General features: G+C 42.5%; 1 protein-coding gene across 4 annotated transcripts in view; it reads right to left on the bottom strand.

The window, feature by feature from the left end:
* The window catches only part of kat6b (K(lysine) acetyltransferase 6B), a 221,548-nt gene that overhangs the window by 105,687 nt on the left and 95,228 nt on the right, over positions 1-20,633 (bottom strand). For all 4 annotated transcript variants that reach the window (XM_063070288.1, XM_063070286.1, XM_063070287.1 and 1 more), the window contains exon 6: positions 12,601-12,733. In XM_063070288.1, coding sequence (XP_062926358.1) covers positions 12,601-12,733 — 133 coding nt within the window. The remainder of the gene's footprint in view (positions 1-12,600; positions 12,734-20,633) is intronic.

Below are 20,633 nucleotides of genomic sequence, written 5' to 3'. Positions count from 1 at the left end.
AGCTTACCTCAAATAAACTTTATACAAGTAGCACACATCAAAGTTGCTGGTGAACGCAGCAGGCCAAGCAGCATCTATAGGAAGAGGCGCAGTCGACGGGTCTCGGCCTGAAACGTCGACTGCGCCTCTTCCTATAGATGCTGCTTGGCCTGCTGCGTTCACCAGCAACTTTGATGTGTGTTGCTTGAATTTCCAGCATCTGCAGAATTCCTGTTGTTTGCGTTTATACAAGTAGTTTAGCATCTCCTACTGGCAAGAAATTTATTAAACACAAAAAGCTAACTATTCCTACTGATTCTACAATTGTTCACCATTCCTTGTATTTGGATTTTGCATTTACTCACCCATGAATCTTGGAATTTCCAAGTCACACTAAACATTAAATTATGAAATGATGCAAATTTCTTATAAATGCAATTGACTGTGATGCTCTTGGTGCAAACTGGCAGATATTGACACTGTAGTGCTCGTAAGGAGCTGCAGTGAGAGGGACCATTCTGAAAATTGGTAACTGGAAAAGGTCAGAAGCTGTAAATCACAAACACGAGAAAATCTGCAGTTGCTGGAAATCCAAAGCAACACACAAAATACTGGAAGAACTCAGCAGGTCAGGCAGCATCTAAGGAAATGAATAAACAGTCACCATTTCAGGCTGAGACTCCTTTTCGGACTGAGAGAGAAGGGGGACGATACCCGAGTTCAAGGTTGGGGGAGGGGAGAGGCTAGCTGGAAGGTGATAGGTGAAGCCAGGTAGGTGGGAAAGGTCTAGGGCTGGAGAAGAAAGAATCACAGGAGATGAGAGTGGACAATAGAAGAAGGAGGGGACCTGGGCGCAGGTGGGGGGTGGGGGGGAAGTAATAGGTGGGTGAGAAGTAGTAAAAGGTCAAAGTGGAGAGTAGAGGAAAGGGAGGGGGGATTTTGTTCTCCAGAAGGAGAAATCGATATTCATACCATCAGATTGGAAGCTACCCAGACAGAATATAAGGTGTTGCTTCTCCGCCCTGAGGGTAGCCTCATCTTGGCACAAGAAGAGGCCATGGATAGACACATTGGAATGGGAATAGGAATTGCAATTAAAATGTTTGGCTATCAGCTAGTCCTGTTTGTGGCAGATGGTGAGGAGGTGCTTGACGAAACAGTTGCCAATTTACAAGAAGTCTAATCAATGTAGAGGAAGCTGCATCAGGAGCACCAGACACAATAGACAACCCCAGCAGATTCACAAGTGAAGTGTTGCCTCACCTAGAAGGACAGGCAGGTGTAGCACTTAGGCTGCTTGCCAGGACAAGTGCCTAGAAGGAGATCAGTGGGAAGGGACAAATGGACATGTAAATCGTGGAGAAAGCGGAGGCAGGGAGTGGGGGTTGGGGAGGTAAAGATATATTTAGTGGTAGAGTACCTTTGGATGGTGGAAGTTGCTGAGGATAACCTGTTGGATGCGGAGGGTGATGGAGTGGTAGGTAAGGCCAAGAAAGACTCTATCACTATTATGACAGTGGGAAGATGTACGGGAAATGGAGGCGATGCAAGTGAGGGCAGCATCAATAGTAGAGGGAGGGAAATCACTTCCTCTAAATGAGGAGGACATCCTGATGGATGTCCTGGAATAGAAAGCCACATCTTGAGAACAGATGTGATGGAGGCGAAGAAATTGAAAAATGGGAATAGTATTTTAAAGGAAATAGGATGGGAAGAGGAATAGTTGAGTTAACTATGGGAATCAGTAGGTTTATTAAAGATGTTGGTTGACAATTGTCTCCAGAGATGGCCCAAGTGAAATCAAGAGCAGGGTGGAAATGGGAGGCAAAATTGATTAAATTGATGAGCTCAGCATGAGTGCATGAAGCAGTGCCAGTGCAGTCATCAGTGTGGCAGAGACAGAGTTGGGAGTATAACCAGGAACATAGACTGTCCTACATAGACTGTATCAATGTAGCAGAGAAAGAGTTGGGGAGTACAACCAGGGAAGGTTGGGGAGTATAACCAGGGACATAGACAGTCCTACATAGCCAACGAAAAGGTAGGCAGAGCTGGGCCTGTGAGTGAAGCAGTGCCAGTGCAGTCTTCAGTGTGGCAGAGAAAGAGTTGGGGAGTATAGACTGTTCAAACATAGACTGTCCTACATAGCCAATGAAAAGGTAGGCAGAGCTGGGCCCGTGAGTGTGCAATTTGAAGCTGAATGCAGTTATCCTAGTTGGCCACTTTAATTATACTTTCAATAGATTCCCTTAGATGATATTTAACAGGATGATGCAGTTAGATTTTCAAAATCTGTATGTCTAAATTTGTATACTTCAATTACAATTAGTTAGGCTTTACAAAGTTTAATTAGTAAATCATATTAAATGCAGTTAATTACAAAATAAGGCAAAATGATTTACCATATCAAAGTTGGGAGCAGTCTTTAAACTGGCATTGCTGAGATTAATCAAAGATAAAAAGATTAAAACGTTTTGCCAGAAGCATGGAATGAAATCCAAACTACAGAGTAGCTTTTTAATTTATCCAGTTCAGACTAGAATGATCTAAGTGGATTCATTCACGAGATGCATCACAGCAGAAAGATCGAAAAAGAGGAGCTGAAGAGATATTAGTAGTGATCTTTCAAAAATCAAAGATTCAGTGAGGGTCAATGAGGACTGGAAAATCACAATATGACACCCCTGTTTAAGGAGGAACAGAGGCAAAATTATAGTTGGTTAGCCTGACCTCAGTGCTAAGTTCTTAAGAGTCTATCATTAAGGATGGAATTTCAGAGTACTTCAAGAACAGAATAAAGAGAGGATGAAGTCAGCACAGTTCTTTTAAGAAGAGAGCTTGCATGACAAATGTTAAAATACTTTGAGGTGGTAACAAGCAGGTTAGACAAAGAGAAGCTAGTGGATTTACATTTTCAGAAGGCCTTTGACAAGGTGCTGTATGTGAGGCTGTTAAACAAGGTAAGAGCCCATGGTGTTACAAGGCAGGGCACTAACATAGACAGAAGATTGGTTGACTGGCAGAAGTCAAAGGCTACATCCACATTAGACCGGATAAATCCGTAACCGAAGCTTTTTCTCTTCGTTTTGACCCTCCGTCCATACTGAAACAGCATTTTCTTCCCCTGAAAACAGAGCTTTTGTAAAGCACTCTCCAGAGTGTTTAAATCTGAAAATGCCAGTTGGGTGTTGTAGTGTGTACGGGGTAACCAGAGGTTTTAAAAAACCTGTCGTCTCTTTCATCGGTGAAGAGACTATGGCTGTAGGAAATGTTTCCAGGGTGACCCCTCTGTGGGAGTGGGGAAGATGTTGGTGGGGCCACCTGGGGGTCTGTGTGTCTGTATGTGTAGCTATTGTAGTGGCCGTGAGGCTGGTATTGTGTCAGTTTTTCAATGTCCGTTGTCAGCCGTGTCATACTGTCCGTGAACTCCTTGTTGGCTGCATCCATACGCTTCAGTATTTGTTTTTTTAGTTTTAAGTCCTCCTGCACGAAAGTCAACAGCTGTCTGTCTTTTGGCAATTTCCTTTTAAGTTTTTCTAATCTGTAATTGGACAAACATGCACCAAGTATACCGCTTCCTCTTCGCTTGTTTTCTGTAGATGTGTCCTGCGCATGCCATTAGGAGGCCATTTGCCCAAACACCCGTTTCAATGTGGTTTTTACGCAAAACCAGCATTTTCAAAATTATCCGGTCTAGTGTGGACGTAACCAAAGAGCAGGAATAAAGTGTCATTTTCAGGGTAGCTGTGGTGACTAGTGGAGTTATGCAGTGGTCAATGCTGGCTCCACAATTCTTCACATTATACATTAATGATCAGGATGACATAATTGATGATGTTATGGCCAAGTTTGCAAATGATACGGGGGAGGGCCAGGTAGTGTCATGGAAGCAGGGAGGTTGCAGAAGGACACTGACAGTTTAGGAGAGTGAGAAAAGACAGAATGTAAAGCAGGGAAATATGAGGTAGGGAAAAGGTGTAGACTATTTTCTAAATTGGGAAAGGCTTTGGAAGTGGAAAGTGCAAAGGTTCTTGTAAGCCCTACTTCAGGATTCCCTTCGGTTAATTTCATGAGCTGGTAGTAAGGACGGTAAATGCAATGATAGCATTCATTTCAAGAGGATGAGAATATAAAGGCAAGAATTATAAAGCTTAGGCTTTATAAGGCATTTGTAGCAACTCACACAAAATGCTGGAGGAACTCAACAGGCCAGAACTGATGAAGAGTCTCGCCATGAAATGGTGAATGTTTACACTTTTCCATAGATGCCTGGCCTGCTGAGTTCCTCCTGCATTTCATGTGTTGCTTGGATTTCCAACATCTGCATATTTTCTCATGTTTGTGTAAGGCATTAGCAGGACAGTATTTGGAATAATGTGAATAATTTTGGGCCATGTATCAAAGGAAAGATGTGCTGGCCCTGAAGAAGCTCCCATCTTGATTTGTATATATTTTTTCACTGATTCGATTGCAGTTTTTGCTCTGTTGTGAATGCATGCAAGAAAATGAATCTCAAGGTAGTATATGGTGACACATATTTATTTTGATAATTTATCAAAGTTCAAATATTTTGAACTTTTGAAAGGCTTGGACAGAGTGGATGTGGAGACAATATTTCCATTAATAGGATTGGAGGGCATAGTCCAGATTAAAAGGCACATCCACTTAAAACTGAGATGAGAAATTTCTTCAGCCTGGTGAATCTGAAATTTGTTGCCACAGAATGCTGTGAAGGCCAGGTCATTTGGTGTATTTAAGGCAGAGACTGATAAACTCTAGGTAAGATTGGTAATGGGGTTAAGAATTATGGGGAGAAGATGGGAGAATGAGGTTGAAAAAAAAAAGCAACCATGATTGAATGGTGAGCAGACATGAAGTTCAAAACTACAAACGTTTGTAATTTATTTATACATTGATATACAGCGCGAAACAGGACCTTCCAGCCCTTCAAGCCGTGCCGACCGACAAACCATGATTTAACCCTAGCCTAATCACAGAACAATTTACAATGACCAATTAACCTATTAACCGGAGCACCCAGAAAAAACCCTCGCATTCTATGGGGTGGATGTACAGATGATGTGGGAATTGAATTCCGAGCTCTGATGCACTGAGCTGAAATAACATCATGCCAACTGCTATGCTACCTTGCTGTCCATTATCAAAGTACATATGTGTCACCATATACTACCCTGTGATTCACGTACTTAAGGCATACACAGTAGCTACAAAGAAACACAAAAGATTCAATGAAAAACTGCACACACCAAAGATGGCATACAACCAATATGCAAAAGGTAAACTATGCAAATACAAATAGAGAGGAAAAAAAAATAATAATAATAATAAATGAGCAATAAATATTGAGAACATGAGTTGTAGGGTCCTTGAAAGTAAGTCCATAGGTTGTGGAACCATTTCATTGTTGAGGTGAGTGAAGTTATTCCCTCAGCTTGGGCTTCCAGCCAGGTACAGGTATCGATTATAACCGGTGTTTCCATGACAAACTCTATTTTCATCAGGGATAATGCCTGGGCATGTCTACTCCGGTGGTATTTATACCCTCGTAGTCTATCCTTCCTGATTAGTTAGTCCCCAGCCAACCAGGTTTCGGCTCTCCCACCTTGCTTACAATCAAATTCCAGTTCTTACTTAGAGCGAGACCTTCGTCTTAGTTAATTTTTTTTTCTTTAGTTTTATTTCAATGGCTTCCTTTACCGGGCACTCCCAAAAGCCACTGGCGTGGCACAGTAGTTTTGTGCTGTCAAAGTTAATCATTTGGCCATTGTGAATGCCATGTTCTGCTACCACCAATTTCTCTTAGTAACCCAAATGGATACACCTCCTGTGCACATTGATGTGGGTTTCCACCATGCGTCCTGCCTGGCCAATATAGGCTGCTCCTCATTCACAGGGAGTCCTGTAAATGCCAGCTGACCTGAATCCCAGCTCAGCTTTGACCGGCATAAGCTGTGATTTGAGTTTCCTTACAGGTTTGTGGATGGTATTAATCCAGCATTTTTTCCAGATCCTAGTGATCTTTCCACAAACCATGGAAATATAGGGACAAAAGGTGGTAGCGACAGGTTTCTTCTCATTGTTAGGTTTCCTGCTATTTCTGTTGGCCCTTTGAAAGGGCCGGATTGATTTTCTTCACCTTGTAGCTATTCTGTAGGAACATCATGTGTAATCAACTTCATTTCTTGGGAAACTTCCTGGGTCCGAAATAGTTTTCACATGGTTATCCAAAGTAGAAAGAACCACTCTATATTGGGAGGCACGACGGTGGCTGTTATTGTTGAGGTACAAGTGCATGGGTATCTAATAGATGGCATGTCCAAGGCTACCATCTAGTTTTTGTCATATTAGAATGTCCAGGAACGGGAGGCAACCATTCTTCTCCATCTCCAACTTAAATTGAATGTTTGGATGTATAATATTCATGGTCTTGGAACCACTGAAGTACCTCAAATCCATGAGGCCACACTACAAAGGTGTCATTGGCGTATCTGAAGAAGCATTTGGAGCAATGAACTCAGAGCACTCTCCTCAAAATCCTCCACGTGGAAATTAGCAACAGCTGGCCACAAGGGTAATTCCATGGCCACTCTGTCCATTTGCCCATAATAGTTCACCTTATAGAGGAAGTACGTCAATGTAAGGGTGTGTTCAAAGAAGTCAATGGTACCCTTATCAAACCTTGACTGCAGAAAGACCAAGCTGTCCTTAATGGGAACTCTTGTGAACAGGGACGCCATGTTGAAACTGACTATTATGCCCTTCGGGTTCAGCTGGATGTTGGTTATTGTTTTAACGAAATTGGTTGAATTTGTGATGTGATGCTCACAGCCCCCAAGAAAGGAGGGCAGCAAGGTTGTTAAATGCTTAGCGAGGTAGTAAGTTAGAGAATCTATCCCACTGATGATAAGCCTCACCCGAGTAGAAGCCCGCGAAGAGTTTATTCATCACATATGCCAAGAAAGCACTAGATATTTTTATTCCCTCTAGTTCAGAGCCTGATGGTTGGCTCAATGAGCTGAATGCCCTAGTTCCACTCCTATGGTCTTATGGAAATGGACACAAAGGAATCAAGTAATTGTCACTATCAAATGAAGAAAGCCATAGTACATTTAAATCTTCTTGCATGAAATTGACATGAATGGACTTACAAGTTTTAATTAGTATCAGTGTACTGTTTACGATTTACAGGTTTGAGAATTCGAGAACAAGAAATCATGCTTGCTGCAACAAACAAGCTGCTTAACTTAAACTGAATGACCTTTGTTCATTTTTACAGATTATATTCTTAGTTATACCATGTAAGGTAATAAAAATAAAAACATTACTGAACATGTTACACTACAAACACAAAATAATCTCAACTACCTTTTCAGATTAGAAATATTTGAAAAATAGTCACGAATCAAAAATATCATGACAAAACATTTCATGTGGGCGAATTATCTTGACTTCTGCCAATGAAAAAGGAAAGTCAAAGTTCTCTTTCCAAAACAACTGAGTCTCAGCTTCCAATCTGCCCATATTCCATTCCATGCTACTTTATATGTGCTTGTCAAACTTGTCTTCACTGGCACACATCTCCTTTTCCCTTTACACTTAAATAGTTGTCCATTCTCTTCGAAACATTGCATACTCTATCCTTCACCTCTGGTGATTACGCTCAACCATTCTCCATGGATCCACTGATGATAGAAACATCAGCCCCCTTGGACAACCACTCCCCATGGACCAGTGATGACAAACACCAGCCCCCTTGGACAACCACTCCCCATGGGCCAGTGGTGACAGAAACAGCAGTCCTGTTGGACAACCATTCCCCATAGACTGGTGACAAAAACACCAGACCCCTTGGACAGTCTTGTTTTTTTTAAATGTCTTGTCAAAACCCGCCTTTTCAGCCAATCACTACAAATATTTTTTACTCTAAGCTTTTATTTCTTCATAAATTTATTACAAGAACACATGCATATATCATACTTCATCTGACTTAGTAATAATTAATCTACTGAAACATTGTCTTTGCAGATGAGTAGCTCTAAACAGCATTTATTTATTTACTTATTTAGAGAGAGCAATGAAAAGGCCTTTCGAGCCGCACCACCCAGCAACCAGTGACAACTCCGATATAACCCTAACCTAACTATGGGACAGTTTATAATTATCAATTACCTACCCGATACATCTTTGGACTGTGGAAGGGAACTGGAAAATCCAGAGAAAACCCATTATTAGTTAGCCACAATACTCACTCTTAGAAATTTATAATGGCTCCAAGTTATTGAAGGTTGTCATACCATGAAAAATTCAAAGAGTGAATTTTTGTCGAAATTCACCCAAAGACAGAAGTAGTATTAGGCCATTCTGTCCACTGAGTCTGTTTCACCATTTGATCATGGCTGATTTATTATCCTTCTGAACCCCAATATCCTGCCTACTTCTTGTAACCACTGATGCCCTGACTAATCAAGAATCTATCAACCTCCACTTTAAACTCCACCTATTTACGCAAGTTATGTGAAAAAGAACCTGAAGGCTCATAAAAAAATGTTTATATTGAATTTGGAGTTCAGTTTAGTTGAAGAGAGGATCATTCTGATTAATTTGCTGTAGCCTATGTGCATAGTAGCAAACATGCTTCCCTAAAGAAATGAGCAATGAAGAGTGAAGGAATGGAAATTGGTAGAGTATTTGCTTCAACTACAAAAGGTCAACATCCATCAACTTTGACATTAACTTGTATTTTAAGTCCTTCTACACAGAGTGATTGACATCAGTTCTTGAACATTGGAAAAGCTGTCTTCACTCAGCACTTTACTGAAAAGGTACCAAGACTTTTGAGGATCTGAATTACAAAAAAGATCTTTCAAAACTGCAAGACTCTAGAAATACATTAAACTAAAAAAAAATTAAATTCAAGAGTTGGGTGCCCACCACAAACCAGGATAAATTTTCACCCAAGAAAGATACAAACTGAAAATTATGGTAAACTCATGAGGTCTGGAGCCTTCGACTTATTCACTCAAACTGTTTCATGCAGAGATGTAGCAACAGGAGCTAATCACAGGAAACAGGCTAAAGGAGTTTTGGGTAGGGTTGTACTCTGCAAGATCTGAAATGGTGAGAGTGAACTCCTTATATGAGGGAAACATGAAGTTCCACAGTTAATATACTTGAAAAATCCGCAACATAAACAACAAAGGTATTAGGTTTGAACCTCAGTTACGTTCATTGATCCAGGTGGGTTTGATGACTGGCCATTCTCTGAGGACTGCCCTGTATTATTCAGAAACATCCTGTTGGAAAACTCGTCAAGTAACAAAAGGATCAGGTCCTGTTGCATAACAATGATTCTGATCAAACAAGTGTATCAAAACCTGACTAAATAATGAAGGCAAATAAGGTAAAGAGTACAAGCTGAAATAAGAGGAGGCCATAGTTAAAACCATCCACTGTTGGTCTGACCAATCGGTCTCCGTGCTACAGGACTGCTTTGATGATGTCAACTGGAATGTCTTCCATGATGAGGATGAGGATGTCTCCGAGTTCATGGATGGAGTCACAAGTTACATCCAGAAGTGCATTGAGGATGTTGTCCCCCAGAAATTGGACAGGGTCTATCCAAACCAGAAATCCTGGAACAGTTCCATGCGAGCAGCACTTACCGCGCAACGCAGAGATTACATTCACAACACGCTGGAGGAACTCAGCAGGTTGGGCAGCACCCGCAGAAACGATCAGTCAACATTTCGGGCGGAACCCTTTGTCAGGACTGTCCTGACGAAGGGTTCCAGCCCGAAACGTTGACTGATCGTTTCCACAGGTGCTACCCGATCTGCTGAGTTCCTCCAGCATGTTGTGAGTGTTGCTTTGACCCCAGCATCTGCAGATTATTTTGTGTTTACAGAGATTATGTTGCCGGTGCCCAACAGGAACTCAAGAAATGCAGCTGCAATCTGCACAAAGTCATCAAGGCAGCAAAACAACAAAACAGGGACAAGATTCAGACACAACTCTCCTCCTACAACAGATGCAGATTATGGCAAGGTCTGCACACCATCACAGACTCCATAGTTAAACACAGTGGAGTTTCCAACATCGCTGCCTCTCTCCCAGATGAGCTAAATCTTTTTTATGCTCGATTCGATGTTGCCAATACTGAGTCCCTGAAGAGAGCTGCTGATGCGACCTGCAGCTTGGTCATCTCTGAGGCAGAAGTACGCAGGTGTTTCCAATAAATGGACAGTTACAAGGCTGCGGGACCGGATGGCATCCCAGGGCAGGTACTCAGGATATGCGCGGCACAACTGGCAGGAGTGCTTATAGACATTTTTAATCTCTCCCTTTCCCAATGTAGAGTGCCCTCCTGCTTCAAAACGTTCACCATTGTTCCTGTACCCAAAAAGACCACGGTAACATGTCTGAACAACTGCAGTCCTGTTGCATGCACCTCAATAATAAGCAAATGCTTTGAGAGGCTGGTCAAGGACTACATCTGCACCATGCTACCACCCACAATGGACCCCCTACTATTTGCCTACTGACACAACCGATCAACAGATGGTGCAATAGCCACAGCTCTACGCATCATCCTTACACATCTGGAGAAGAAGGATGCTTCTGTGAGAATGCTGTTCTTGGACTACAGTTCAGCATTCAACACTGCAATTCCCTCCAGGCTCGACAAGAAGCTCAGTGACCTCAACCATCACCCTGCTTTGTGTAGCTGGATCCTGGACTTCCTGTCAGATTGTCGGTTGGTGGTAAGAGTGGGCTCCCTCACCTCTGCCCCTCTGACCCTCAGGGCTGTGTCTCAAGCCCCCTCCTTTTCTCTTTGTATACCCATCATTGCGTTGCTACCTACAGCTCCAATCTGCTAATTAAATTTGCTGACGTCACTACACTGATTGCTCTATTCTCAAATAATAATAAGGCAGCCTACAGAGAAGTCATCACCCTGAGACAGTGGTGTCAAGAAAACAACCTCTCCCTCAATGTCGCAAAAACAAAGGAGCTGGTTGTGGATTACGGGACGAATGGAGATGGGCTAACCCCTATTGACATCAATGGATCTGGGGTTGAGAGGGTGAACAGCTTTATGTTCCTTGGCATAAACATCACCGAGGATCTCACGTGGTCTGTACATACTGGCTGTGTGGTGAAAAAGGCACAATAGCACTTCTTTCACCTCAGATGGTTGAAGAAGTTTGGTATGGGCCCCCAAATTCTAAAACTTTCTACAGGGGCACCGTTGAGAGCATCGTGACTGGCTGTATCACTGCCTGGTATAGAAGCTGTACTTCCCTCAATCGCAGGACTCTGCAGAGAGTGGTGTGGACAGCCCAGAGCATCTGTAGATGTGAACTTCCCACTATTTACTACAATTACAAAGACAGGTGTGTAAAAAGGGCCTGAAGGATCATTGGGGACCTGAGTCATCCCAACCACAAACTGTTCCAGCTGCTACCATCTGGGAAATGGTACTGCAGCAAAAAAAAGCCAGGACAAACAGGCTCTGGGACAGCTTCTTCCACCAGGCCATCAGACTGATTAAGTCATGCCGACACAACTGTAGTTCTATGTTATATTGACTGTCCTGTTGTACATACACTTTATTATACATTACTGTAAATTGCACATTGTACATTTAGACAGAGACCTAACATAGAGATCTTTACTCCTCATATATTTGAAGGATGTAAGTAATAAACTCAAATCAATTAAAATGTGGGTCTATCAGAGGAAACTGAAAAGTACATATTATAGAGAAAGAAAGAAAACAAAATACAGTCAGACACATAAATACAAGAGATTCTGCAGATGCTGGAAATCCAGAGTAATGCACACAAAACGTTGGAGGAATTCAGCAGGTCATGCAGCATCTATTGAAAAGGATAAAGAGTCAATGTTTCGGGCTGAGACCCCTCATCTACACCTTATTGTCTACCTGCACTGCACTTCTTCTGTAACTGTTACAGTTATTCTGCATCCTGTTTTGCCTTGTACTACCTCAGCGCAGTGTGTAATAATTTGATCTGTATGAGGAGTACGCAGGACAAGCGGTTCACTGTATCTTGGTACATGTGACAAAAACAAAACAAATTCTAATTCTGCATCAACAGCAACTAAGTGCTTTAATAATAAAATTCCCCCAAGTTGACAGTATTCAAAAATCTACAACAATGCTGTTAAATCATCACTATTACAGAATTCTTTGGAAACTGTAATAATGGAAAGCATCAAGCTTAGTAGATAAATCGCATCTATCTCATGACAGAGTAATGAGATATTTTAATCCTACGTTACCATTATTCCTGAATCTTTAACTTCATGTTGCTTAATGAGAGACTTCAGTAATGAGATAAGACATTTTGCTGCTGTTTAGTATTTATTGACAATTCTGAAATCAGTTTACTAAAGGTGCAGCATTCATTCAAAAAAACTTAATATCTCCTGTGTTTTGACCCCCTCTGAACTAAAGTAACAGCATTATATGAGGAATTAACAATTAGATGGAAATATGAAACATACTTCATTAAAATAGAGCAAAGTAATTTTTCTTTAATTATTGGTTATACGTTCCAAAGAAAAGGATAAACGTACATGGTTCTTTGCTTTAGTTTATTTTTGGGACGTCCTAGTGGTTTTGCATAACGACGTTTGATCTGAGCAGCTTTCTCATGTAGCAACTTTCTTCCCCTTTTCTTTGGCCGGCAGATTTGACAAATCCACATTCCTGTTGTAAAGAATACAGCCATGAGCTTTCTTAGAAGTTTCAAATTTATGCTGCATACAAGACTTGTATTTATAGAGAGGTGCATGAGAAATATATTAGACAGGTTATTGCCTGCAACTAAAATATCAGTTAGAAACATACCGAATATAACAATGAATTCATTTGCATTTTACATAATTTACAATAAGAATCTAATTCAAGAAGCAATCATTAAACAATACTGTATACAGATATCAACATACCTGTCTTCTTCACAACCCATTGCAGCAGTTCATGTGTTTATCAATCGAACTTGCATCAATAAAAGATGACTTTTATCAAACTCAATTTATTGAGTAGTCCAACAGCAATGATGCTGCTTGACTTGCTAAGATCCTGGAGCATTTTGTGTGTTGCTCAAGATTTCCAGCATCTGCTATCTCTTGTGTATACATTGTTGAACCGTCTAAATTTTTAGTTACGAAATAATTAAAATATGTATCTTTGAATAATAATGATTTGACCAAGTGAAGTCTGGAAACAGACCACAAAACCCAGAAGCAAAATGAACTGGAGATGAATGCTAAAGCACTGCAGCTGAAAATGAACTCACCTGAAGAGTAGGTGATAAATTTTCTTTTTCAATACATAATATCTATTCACTAGAAGACCATTATAAGACCATAAGACATAGGAGCAGAATTAGGCCATCTGGCTCATTGAGTCAGCTCCGCCATTCATTCATGTGGATGTCCAGTCCCTCTATACCTCCATCCCCCACCAGGAAGGTCTCAAAGCTCTCTGCTTCTTTTTGGATTCCAGACCTAACCAGTTCCCCTCTACCACCACTCTCCTCCGTCTAGCGGAATTAGTCCTTACTCTTAATAATTTCTCCTTTGGCTCCTCCCATTTCCTCCAAAGTAAAGGTGTAGCCATGGGCACCCGTATGGGTCCCAGCTATGCCTGCCTTTTTGTTGGCTTTGTGGAACAATCCATGTTCCAAGCCTATACTGGCATCCGTCCCCCACTTTTAACATAGAACATAGAATAGTACAGCACAGTACATGCCCTTCAGCCCACAATGTTGTGCCGACCCTCAAACCCTGCCTCCCATATAAGCCCCCACCTTAGATTCCTCCATATACCTGTCTAGTAGTCTCTTAAACTTCACTAGTGTATCTGCCTCCACCACTGACTCAGGCAGTGCATTCCACGCACCAACCACTCTCTGAGTAAAAAACCTTCCTCTAATATCCCCCTTGAACTTCCCACCCCTTACCTTAAAGCCATGTCCTCTTGTATTGAGCAGTGGTGCCCTGGGGAAGAGGCGCTGGCTATCCACTCTATCTATTCCCCTTATTATCTTGTACACCTCTATCATGTCTCCTCTCATCCTCCTTCTCTCCAAAGAGTAAAGACCTAGCTCCCTTAATCTCTGATCATAATGCATACTTTCTAAACCAGGCAGCATCCTGGTAAATCTCCTCTGTACCCTTTCCAATGCTTCCACATCCTTCCTATAGTGAGGTGACCAGAACTGGACACAATACTCCAAGTGTGGCCTAACCAGAGTTTTATAGAGCTGCATCATTACATCGCAACTCTTAAACTCTATCCCTCGACTTATGAAAGCTAACACCCCATAAGCTTTCTTAACTACCCTATCCACCTGTGAGGCAACTTTCAGGGATCTGTGGACATATACCCCGAAATCTCTCTGCTCCTCCACACTACCAAGGATCCTGCCATTTACTTTGTACTCTGCCTTGGAGTTTGTCCTTCCAAAGTGTACCACCTCACACTTCTCCGGGTTGAACTCCATCTGCCACTTCTCAGCCCACTGCTGCATCCTATCAATGTCTCTCTGCAATCTTTGACAATCCTCTACACTATCTACAACACCACCAACCTTTGTGTCATCTGCAAACTTGCCAACCCACCCTTCTACCCCCACATCCAGGTCGTTAATAAAAATCACGAGAAGTAGAGGTCCCAGAACAGATCCTTGTGGGACACCACTCGTCACAATCCTCCAATCTGAATGTACTCCCTCCACCACCACCCTCTGCCTTCTGCAGGCAAGCCAATTCTGAATCCACCTGGCCAAACTTCCCTGGATCCCATGCCTTCTAACTTTCTGAATAAGCCTACCGTGTGGAACCTTGTCAAATGCCTTACTAAAATCCATATAGATCACATCCACTGCACTACCCTTCGCTACATCAACGACTGCATCGGCGCTGCTTCCTGCACATATGCTGAGCTCGTTGACTTCATTAACTTTGCTCCAACTTTCACCCTGCCCTCAAGTTTACCTGGTCCATTTCCGACACCTCCCTCCCCTTTCTTGATCTTTCTGTCTCTGTCTATGGAGACAGCTTATCTACTGATGTCTACTATAAGCCTACAGGCTCTCACAGCTACCTGGACTATTCCTCTTCCCACCCTGTCTCTAGCAAAAATGCCATCCCCTTCTTGCAATTCCTCCATCTCCGCCGCATCTGCTCTCAGGATGAGGGTTTACATTCCAGGACGAAGGAGATGTCATCCTTTTTTAAAGCAAAGGGCTTCCCTTCCTCCACCATCAACTCTGCTCTCAAATGCATCTCTCCCATTTCACGCACATCTGCTCTCACCCCATCCTCCCGCCACCCCACTAGGGATAGGGCTCCCCTTGTCCTCAACTACCACTCCATCAGCCTCCGGGTCCAACATATAATTCTCCGTAACTTCCGCCACCTCCAACGGGATCCCACCACTAAGCACATCTTTCCCTCCCCTCCCCTCCCCCCGGCTTTCTGCAGGGATCATTCCCTATGGGACTCCCTTGTCCATTCGCACCCCACCCCCCAGCAATTCCTTCCCACCGATCTCCCTCCCGGCACTTACCCTTGTAAACAGAACAAGTGCAATACATGCCCTTACACTTCCTCCCTCACCACCACTCAGGGCCCATGTGAGGCGACTTCACTTGTGAGTCAGCTGGTGTGATATACTGCGTCCGGTGCTCCCAGTGCAGCCTTCTATATATTGGCACTGGGAGAAAGCAGGATCTCTCAGTGGCCACACATTTTAATTCCACGTCCCATTCCCATTCTGATATGTCTATCCATGGCCTCCTCTACTGTCAAGATGAAGCCACACTCAGGTTGGAGGAACAACACCTTATATTCCGTCTGGGTAGCCTCCAACCTGATGGCACGAACACTGACTTCTTTAACTTCTGTTACTGCCCCTCCTCCCCTTCTTACCCCATCCCTTATTTTTTTTCCTTTCTTTCTCTCTCTCTTTTTTCTCCCTCTCTCCCTCTCACTATAACTCCTTGCCTGCTCTCCATCTTCCTCTGGTGCTCCTCTCCTCCCGTCCCCTGATCCTGTCCCTTCTCCAGCCTCGTATCCCTTTTGCCAATCACCTGTCCAGCTCTTGGCTCTATCCCTCCCCCTCCTGTCTTCTCCTGTCATTTTAGATCCCACTTTCAAATCTCTTACTAGCTCTTACTTCAGTTAGTCCTGACGAAGGGTCTCAGCCTGAAACGTCGACTGTACCTCTTCCTGTAGATGCTGCCTAGACTGCTGCGTTCCACCAGCATTTTGTGTGTGTTGCTTGAATTTCCGGCATCTGCAGATTTCCTCGTGTTTGCGTTTTTAATAGACAAGCAATATGACTCAGACCAGAAGTGAATGGCAAATTAATTAAAGGAATTTGACACTGGCTCGGCTGCTTCAGTCATTCCACAAAACAAGTTTGAACAGCATTTCAAAGATACTAAACTGAACTCTGCAGATATCCAAGAACTTATACTGGAAAAATAGTAACTCCTGTGGGAATGACATTCATATCAGTGAAATACAACAACCAACAAGCCACATTGGGGTTGTATGAAGTAAAACTATTGCATTGTGGGGGGTGTCATTGGCTGAGACATCTACAATTTGATCAGAGATGTATCCACTATTTGCATGCCACATCTCTGTAATAGCCTTTTATTGAAAGCAAAATAAGAAAGGTACTGGAAGATGCCACAGCAGTGTTCAAGGATGTCACTGGAAAACTCAAACACAGCAATGGTAAAATAGCACTAAATGAAAATGCCGCACCCAAATTTTGCAAAGCCTGCCTGGTTCCTTATATCATCCACAAAGAAGATGGTGCTAGTGAACAACTTGACCAAGGGCGACATCCTCCAAACAGTTCATGAAACTAAAACTTTTTTCTTTCAACTGTGGTTCTGCTACTGTTAGAGTCTGATCTACATTTAAGTGGTGTCTTTTAGGACTGATTGAGCAATCTGTGCTTTGCTGACTCCAAAGGTGTTTTGTGACGCTTCACGTGAAATGTGTGGTCTTGAGGTCAACAAGCAGGGAGTCAGGTGTGAGCCCGTAATTGACTCCATTTCTTGCTGATCAAAGGAATGGGGAAGATTAAAATCAAGGTGAGTGGGTGTTCCACACTGCTTATCAGTCTCTCACTCGCTGCTATCGGAGTAAGGTGTCTCCATGTGACTGTCTCCCCTTCCCTCTCGCTGCTCCCGAAGGAGGAAGGTCCCTGCATTCAAATGGTCTCTCTCTCTCTCTCTCCCTCCCTCGAAGGATGGTGCCAGAGCTCTAGTCAAGGTTTAATTGACATGGTTTGTGGATTGGACTCTGTAGTTCATGTTATAATTCGTTTCTGGTCACTTCTTTTTATGTTGCTATTTTGGGCGATTTTGAAACCGGGCTGCCTGCAGATAATGAACACTTAGGAGCCTTACCAGGTACTCCATTGGGACCTTTTGCCTTGCGAAGGGTAAACTCTCTTTAAAGACAGCCTCTGAGATGGAGATCACAGGGTCATCAGGTGCAGCAGGGATCTTCACAGCTGTAGCTGTGTTCTCCCTTTCAAAGCATGCATAGAAGGTGTTGGGGCATCACTACCATGCATACTATTGAGTTTCACTTTGTAGGCAGTAATGTCTTGCAGACCCTGTCAGAGGTGCCGTGCAACCGATGTTGCCTCCAAACTCGTTCCAGCAAGAGGCCCATACCCATGAGTACTGTAAGCATCTTGAAGTTAGACCTGTACCCATCTGTACAGTACTCTCGCCATAGTGAAAGATCTTTACCCAACAACACAGTTGACCCTAACAATATACTATATATGTGCTCACTAGTAATGTTTCCCAGTGTTACTCTGACAAACTTGTTCCCAAGCACTGTACTTGTGTTATATAGTGACGATACATACTCACTAGTGTACCCCAGTATTACAGAATGACAGACATGTACTTACTAGTACAATAGACCCAGCTCTATAGCTGGATATGGGCTTGGATTGAGGCTTAGGCCAAGTAGATACAAAATGATGAAAGGTCATTTCCTGAAGTTTAACTGTCTTTCTCCTCAATTTGACTTACTGCATATTTCTAGCATTCCTGCTTTTATTTCAGATTTCCAGAATCTGCAGGTTTATTTTTGAGTTTCAATCTGGAGAGAGTGAGCAGTTACAAGTTCCTGGGTGTCAAGATATTTGAGGACCAAACCTGGTCCCAACATATCGATGCGGCTATAAAGAAGGCAAGACAGCAACTAGAATTCATTAGGAGTTTTAAAGAGATTCGGTATGTCAACTAAAACCTCTACAGATGTACTGTGGAGAGTATTCTTACAGGCTGCAGAGGGTTGCAAATTTAGCCGGCTCCATCTTGGGTACTTGCCTACAAAGTACTCAGGACATCTTCAAAGAGCGGTGTCTCAGAAAGGCAGCGTCCATTATTAAGGATCTCCAGCACCCAGGGCATGCCCTTCTTTCACTGTTACCATCAGGTAGGAGGTACAGAAGCCTGAAGGCACACACTCAGCGATTCAGGAACAGCTTCTTCCCCTCTGCTATCTGATTTTTAAATGGACATCGAACCAATGAACACTACCTCACTTTTTAAATACATATTATTTCTGTTTTTGCATGATTTTTAATATATTCAATATAAATATATTGTAATTTATTTATTTATTCTTCTATATTAGGTATTGCATTGAACTGCTGCTGCTAAGTTAACAAATTTCACGACATGCCGGTGATAATAAACCTGATTCCGACACCAATATTGGATGAGCACTGAACCCGCTGGGATCAGTTGTGGAGCATTCTGCAGAAATTAGGTCAGGTCCTACCTGCCTGCAGTCACAAAACCCACAATGCTCTTCCCATTCACAAACAAAGAAAACTGCAGATGCTGGAAATCCAAGCAACACACACAAAATGCTGGAGGAACTCGGCTCGAAACATCAACTGTACTCTTTTCCATAGACGCTGCCTGGCTTGTTGAGTTCCTCCAGCATTTTGTGTGTTATGTTCTTCCCTGTCCCACATACTTTTCCCAGATGAAGTCTAGGGTCTTGTTAGGATTGGTGGCATGCTGGCTATTTGGGCAGCTGGTGTGGACCCTACAGGACTGGAAGAACATCCTCACTGCGGGTAGTATGCTGTGGACCACAGTTATTACAGAAGACCGGGAAACTGGAAAACCATTCAGCACTTTGGAGCTTACTGTTCAGTCAAAATTCTTTTCCCTGTACACATATATCAGGCACAAATTATTTCACAGCAACAGTCCTACACAACAAGACGGTAACCATAATACAGGAAGATTTTTTCCCAATTGGTTTTCAAGGAACTGTGTAACGCTGGCAAAGCTGCCATGTAGTGCTATCCTTAACTGTCCTTGAAAAGATACTTGCAAACTGTCAGCGTGATCCACTACATTTGTTTGGTGAAGGTGCTCCAACAGTACTGTTGGAGGAAGGAATGATTAAAGAGTAGAGTAGATTAGCTTTATTTGTTCCATGGACATTTGAAACATAGTGAAATGCGTTGAGAATGTGCTGGGAGGCAGCTCGCAAGTGTCACCACACTTCTGGTGCCAACATAGTAGGCCCACTACTTACTAACTTCAACTTATAGGTCTTCAAAACATACAGGAAATTGGAGCACCCAGAGAACATCCATGTAATCAAGGGAAGAACATATTCCTTATAGACAGGGGTAGGAATTGAACTCTGATGTTAAAGCTAACACTGTAAACCATTACACTAACTGCTGTGCTACCGTGGCACCCAAGGTAAAGAATTTCAGCATTTACACCAAGTTACAATCAAGACCAGCGATATATTTCCAAATCAGGGAATACAACTTGGAGGGAATTCACTGAAAGCTGTGTTCACTTGTCTTATTGGAGAAGCCAATATATTTTGTAGATGGTACACATCACAAACATTACCCTTCAGGTGAGAGATCCAATAAGTGTTCTGAGTGAAGGATATAGAGCCAATTAAATACTGGATAGTGTAAATATCTTCAGAGTTGTTGAAGCAGCAGTCTCCCAGGTAATCAGAACGTAATCCACCGTGCTGCGCACTGATATCCTTAAGTGATGCAAAGGCTTTGAGATGTCAGAATACCCAACCTCTGTTCTTGCAGCTATTGTACTGATGATCCAGGTGAGTTTCTGACCCTCAGAATATTGACAGTATGTGGTCAGCTTTTCCTGGTTAAAAATAATGAAACACTAATGTAATTATCCACCTATCACCTTGTGCTTGAATAGGTCCTTCTGAGTGCAGAAACCGCTTCATATGCAACAAAGGAAAAGGGTGGAGAGAAATTAAGATTTTGCAATTGTCAGCAAACATTCCCACTTCTGAGCTTATGATGGAAGAAAGATTACTGATGAAATAGCTGAATATGATTGGGCTTAGGATCCAATACTTAGGGACTCCTACAGTGGTGTTATGGTGCTGAGATGACTGACCTCTAATCCAAAAATGACAATCACCTTCTTCTTCTTCTTAAGTTCAAGTTTAATAGTCATATAACCATACATATGAACACAGCCAAGGTGCAAAACACAGTACCAACAGTCACATACAGTACAGAGCACATATAA

The sequence above is a fragment of the Mobula hypostoma genome, chromosome 18 (genome assembly GCF_963921235.1).
Source record: "Mobula hypostoma chromosome 18, sMobHyp1.1, whole genome shotgun sequence".
In the NCBI taxonomy this organism is placed as follows: domain Eukaryota; kingdom Metazoa; phylum Chordata; class Chondrichthyes; order Myliobatiformes; family Myliobatidae; genus Mobula; species Mobula hypostoma.
This window is presented reverse-complemented; position numbering and strand designations above follow the sequence as displayed.